The sequence below is a fragment of the Pinus tabuliformis genome, chromosome 2_2 (genome assembly GCF_031772625.1).
Source record: "Pinus tabuliformis cultivar Carrire ecotype Pingquan chromosome 2_2, CPIR1, whole genome shotgun sequence".
Taxonomy (NCBI): Eukaryota; Viridiplantae; Streptophyta; class Pinopsida; order Pinales; family Pinaceae; genus Pinus; species Pinus tabuliformis.
The window spans coordinates 1,029,376,846-1,029,383,147 of NC_142300.1; the positions used below are offsets into that span (position 1 = coordinate 1,029,376,846).

The following is a 6,302-nucleotide window of genomic DNA, read 5'->3' on the forward strand; positions in this document are numbered from 1 at the left end:
GGGAACCATCACTATTCTTAGAAATAAGAATATCAAGGAAAGGAAGGCATCCATCAACTTCCTGCTCCTTAGATGTTACGCTAGTTAGAAAAATTATTTTAAATAATTTTTAGTATTGTTTATAGAAAAATATAAATATGTTGTTGAGATTTTCATATTGAGGCAATCCTTGTGATAATGTGATGTTGGACCATGGTTCACCATGCTTAACCATGATTTATTTTCAAATTGAAAGAATCTTTGTCACAATGTGAGATATGACTATGGTTGATTCTCATATTGACATAATATTTGTTACAATACGACGTTGGACCAGGGTTGACTATATTTAATCAATGTTGATTTTCATATCAAGAAAACCTTTGTCACAGTGGGACATTCGACCATGGTTGACCATGATTGACCATGGATGACCATGTTTGATTTTATAAACCATGGTTTACCATGGTTGACCAAGGTTGACCAGAATTAACCATGGTTGACCCTCATTACCATATCGAAGAAATCTTTGCCATAACGCAATGTTGAACCATTGTCAAGAGAATCACTGATTTTGATATTCAGACAATCTTTGTCACAATTCGATGTCGGGATTAGAATCCAAGGGAATAATATTAAACTTAAGGGACTAATATTATAAACCCAAGGTATGTAAATCATAAGATAAATATTATAACACTAAAATAAACATGGTTGGCCATGGTTGACCATGCTTAACCATGATTACCTTTCATATCAAGAAAATCTTTATCACAAAGCGACGTAAATGCAAGCGAAAATTAAATCGAAGGGATTGATACACCCAAGGGATTGATAATAAAACCCCCTAGGTTTATTTATTTACCATTGTTTAATATATATTAATAAAAATAATATTATTGCAATAAAAATATTATTATTATTTTAAATATTTAAATATAAAAATAATAAATGTTATTGGTACATGCCAAAGGATTCATTTATATCTATCATATAAGCCCTTCATCAGTATATAATAATAATACTAATTTAAAATAAATATACTCAATTAAAAATAAATAAAAAGTAATTAATAATATTAATTACTAACAATAATAATAAAAACTTATTATTAAAAAATAAAAAATTGATAAATAAAAAATAATTAGTTAATTATTTTAAATAATTTTTAGTATTGTTTATAGAAAAATATAAATATTTTGTTGACATTTTCATATTGAGACAATCCTTGTGATAATGTGACGTTGGACCATGGTTGACCATGCTTAACCATGATTTATTTTCAAATTGAAAGAATCTTTGTCAAAATGTGAGATATGACTATGGTTGATTCTCATATTGACATAATATTTGTTACAATGTGACATTGGACCAGGGTTGACTATATTTAATCATGATTGATTTTCATATCAAGAAAACCTTTGTCACAATGGGACATTCGACCATGGTTGACCATGATTGACCATGGATGACCATGTTTAATTTTATAAAACATGGTTGACCATGGTTGACCAAGGTTGACCAGAATTAACCATGGTTGACCCTCATTACCATATTGAAGCGATCTTTGCCATAATGCAGTGTTGAACCATTGTCAAGAGAATCACTGATTTTGATATTTAGACAATCTTTGTCACAATTCGATGTCGGGATTAGAATCCAAGGGAATAATATTAAACTGAAGAGACTAATATTATAAACCCAAGGTATGTAAATCGTAAGATAAATATTATAACACTAAAATAAACATGGTTGGCCAAGGTTGACCATGCTTAACCATGATTGCTTTTCATATCAAGAAAATCTTTATCACAAAGCGACGTAAATGCAAGCGAAAATTAAATCGAAGGGATTGATACACCCAAGGGATTGATAATAAAGCCCCCTAGGTTTATGAATCCAACGTGATAATATTAAACCCAAGGGACTAATAATATAAAACGAAGGTATATAAACCATAAAACAAATATTATAAATATTAAAGTAAAAATGGTTGACTATTGTTAATTTTTATCCTGACATAATCCTTTTCACAATGCGACGTTGGATCATGGTTGACCATTCTTAACCATCATTTATTTTCATATCAAGATAATCTTTGTCACAATGTGATGTTCGACCATGGTGGAGCATGATTGACCATGGATGACCATATTTGATTTTATAAAACATGGTTGACTAGGATTGACCAAGATTGACCATGATTATCATATTGAGACAATCATTTCCATAATGTGACATTGGACTATGTTTGAGACAATGATTGATTTTCATATTGAGACAAACATTGTCACAATGCGACATAAGACCACGGTTGACCATGATTGATTTTAATAAATACAGTTCACCATGGTTGACCATGATTTACCATGGTTGACCATGGTTGACCATGGTCGATTTTCATATTGAGAAAATCATTGTTACAGTGTGACACTGGACCATGGTTGAGCATACTTAACCATGATTGATTTTCAAATTGATAGAATCTTTGCCACAATGCGACATTGGACCGTGCTTGACCATAGTTGATTCTCATATTGAGACAATATTTATGAGAATGTGATGTTGGACCATGATTGATATTATAAATCCAAGGGAATAATAAACCCTAGGGATTAATACTAAAATCCCAAGGGACTATAAACCTAGGGGAATAATATTAAACCCTAGGAATATGAACCCTTAGAGCAATAAACCCAAGGGATTAAAAATATAAACCCAAAGATAAATATTATAAACCCTAAAATAAACATGGTTGACCATGGTCGATTACATATTAAGACAATCCTTGTGACAATGCGACATTGGACCATTCTTGACCATGGTTGACCATGATTGATTTTTCATATCGAGACAATCATTGTCCCAACACGACGTTGGGTCATGGTTGATCATGGTTGGTTTTTTCATATTGAGATAATATTTGTCACAATGTGTCATTCAACCATGGTTGACCGTGGTGGACCATGGTTGGCTATGATTGACCATGGTTGATCATGATTGATATTATAAACCCAAAGGAATCATAAACCGAAGGGATTGATATTATAAACCAAAGGGACTAATACTAGAACCCCAACATATTAAGAATCCAAGGGAATAATATTAAACCCAATGGAGTAATATTATAAACCCAAGGTATATAAACCCTCAGATAAATATCATAAACACCAAAATACACATGGTTGACGATACTTGATATTCATATTTTAACAATCCTTGTCACAAAGTGGCGTTGGAGTATGTTTGACCATGTTTGGTTTTCATATCAAGACAATCTTTGTCAAAATGCAACGTTCAACCACGCTTGACCATGATTGATGATGTTTGATTTTATAAAACATGGTTGACCATGATTGTCCATGGTTCACCATCATAGTTGATCATGATCAAAGAGACTTTATAAACAATTAAAAATATTTACAAATTATTTTTTATTAATTAATTTAATTAATTATAATTATTTTAACTAAATACATTAAAATTAATTTTATTTACAAATTATAAAAATCTAATAAAATACAAATTTAAATCTTAGGCAGTGAAATCGTACCAAAATTTGAGCCGCTGGGAAGTTGTCAACAAACTACAAGCTATGGAATCATTAAAATAAATATTCAAACAAATTGAAAATTTCACAAAATAAACCAAAGCACACAAAATAAAAGCGATTTAGCCAAAATTTACATGGAGGGTCCCCATATCTCTTCCAAAAGAAGAATATGGGGGGTTCTCGCAACAGCAGTTTCGTAACTATACATGCATATTGTTGGGTTCCGTAGCTCCACACACATATTGTTGGTTATCTCTGTTACGCTATCATTAATTTGATTTGAACTCATGTACTTCCATTGTAACCACTTTTGATCTCTCACCATTTGCATTAGGATGCATATGCTAAGCTATGTTTACACTCATAGAGAGAAGTACCACAATGAATGTTTAATTTGATAGTGTTGTTTTACATAATATTTGGATAGGTCCATTCCACTAACTTAGAACTTAGATGTATGCGATTATTTTAATCATTCTCCCGAGATTATCTTGCTTTCATAAATGAATTTTGTTCATGTAAAAATCACTTATTTAGTAAACTTTTAACTCTTTTCGTACTCATTAAACCTTAAAAAAAACACTATACTATTATTTTTATTCAAACACCTATAAAACCATAAATGTTACACCAGTGAAAGAAAGGAAAAAAACAATAGAGAGTAAAAAATCATTATAGATATATATTATATGAAAATGACAATAATGAGTTAATATTAACTTTGAGAATAGACCATATTTTCATATTTCTCTTATAATCCAATTATTTATATCTTGATTAAAATATATACCATCTTTATCGATCACATACTACTCTAACAAATTGTTCTTCCCATAACTATAAGCAGTGTTATTCTTTCCATAACAACGATCAGTGTTTCAATGCCTTACCCAATTTATATAGTGCTCTTAATGAATTTTAGCCCAATAAGAATACTTAACAAACATCATTTTTTAAAAATAAGATCACTTACCATAAAATGCTGTATATAAAACAGAGTTAATAGAAAAATTTAGTAATAATGAGGATCCCTGCCATAAATTTTGCGCATATACATATGTAAGAATGTTATATGAACAAGGCAAAATTATATTAACTCATCCCTGAGTTGATCTGGTTTAAAAAGAATGTTCTAACGAAACAAAAGTGAATAACGTGCGCTTTTCAAATTAGTCATATACGAACTTCTTTCTCTTTATTTCCGGAAATGTTCCAGAAGCTTTGGTATCGCGTGAGACTTTGAATTAATTATCTTCGAGTCGATTTCATGTGAACGCATCTTATTTCAGGTGGAAGATGTCATCCACGGAAGAGTTCCAGGATCACATGGAAATCTGTAGTTTGCAAGATTATTATAAAACGTGGAGGGAGTACTAGATACAGTTTCCGATTGAGCTTCCGGCGCCCTCTGGAGTGCTTGAACTTTCGCAATGTGGATTTGCTACAATAACATATAGAATTAAGAAAATTACGCATTGAAACAGTTACCAGAGCTGCTATAAAATCCATATCTTGCGACCTCAAACATGCAACTCCCTTATTTTGCCTTTTCCGTTCATTCTTTCCCTCCTCTCTCATTCAATTTCCTTTCGGGTAAGGGACAACATCCCATTTGGTTGAAGATGGGAAAGGCTGCAGCAATGCTTTTCATATTTATGATTAGTGTTGCAACCACCATGCCCATGCTAGTGCTCTCTTGTGACTCTCCTCCTGCTACAACACCTCCGAGCGTCCCGGGCAGCGGCAGTAGCCCCCCAGGTGGGAGATCGGGCGGACCTCCGAGCGTCCCGGGCAGCGGCAGTAGCCCCCCAGGTGGTGGATCGGGCGGAGGAAGTTCATCATGTCCTTTGGATGCATTGAAACTGGGAGCGTGCGTGGATTTGTTGGGAGGGTTGGTGCACTTAGGCATTGGCGACCCTGTTGTCAACCATTGCTGCCCACTCATACAAGGCGTTGCGGAGTTGGAGGCAGCGCTGTGCTTATGTACAACTATCCGCCTCAAGCTACTCAACGTCAATGTCATCCTACCAGTGGCTCTGGATCTTTTTGTTCAATGCGGCCTTACCCCTCCTCCCGGATTCACATGCCCACCTCTCAATTAGGGAGGCAAATTGCATGGCATGTCGTCCCTCACTGCCGTATATTTCCTTTAATGGTTTAGTGTCAATCGTATGTCCACACTCATTATGGATTGCGCGCAGGTGAAATGTAATGTTGTGACAATAACCGCCGACCTTTACGGATTAAATAGAATATGTGCTGCGTTTTGTTATTTTTGTTTCTTTAAGAAAGAGGACCAATGATTTCCTTCATTGGTTTTATGAGAGATGAGCAGAGCAATGTAACACAGCGTTGATAATAATATTTTATCGCATCTTTTGCACTATCGTTGAATTTTAAATTATGACTATAATCAGATGTACTCATTTGTCTTAATGAGTACATGGTTAATCGGAATGTGAAACTTCACATATTTTATTAACATATTCATGTTCCTCTAAATATAAAACCAACATAAATACACAGAAATACTGACGTTTATTTTATTATCTTTATTTACCGAAATGTTCCAGAAGCTTTCCAGAAGAACGATTTCCGCTTCCGACGCCATGTGGAGTGCTGGTGGGTGTTAAAATTGTAATTTTATGCAGCACGGTGGTTTTTGAAAACCATCCCGGTCTCCCCGCACCACTCTTGGCAAAGACTGTATGAGCAGGAGGAGGCTCCGAACACATTCACTCTCCGCCACGCGTCCCATGTACGAACGCCC

The 6,302-nt window shown here is 33.9% G+C and overlaps 1 protein-coding gene across 1 annotated transcript; it reads left to right on the forward strand.

The window, feature by feature from the left end:
- Window positions 1–5,154: 5,154 nt before the first annotated feature.
- Window positions 5,155–5,634, forward strand: LOC149196856 (36.4 kDa proline-rich protein-like). Its single transcript, XM_089408462.1, has one exon. The coding sequence runs from the start codon at window positions 5,155–5,157 to the stop codon at window positions 5,632–5,634; it is 480 nt and encodes a 159-aa protein (XP_089264588.1).
- The last annotated feature ends 668 nt before the right edge of the window (window positions 5,635–6,302 follow it).

Bases quoted from the DNA above. Each gene is read 5' to 3' on its own strand.
- LOC149196856 (XM_089408462.1), top strand. From the start codon at position 5,155: ATGGGAAAGGCTGCAGCAATGCTTTTCATATTTATGATTAGTGTTGCA.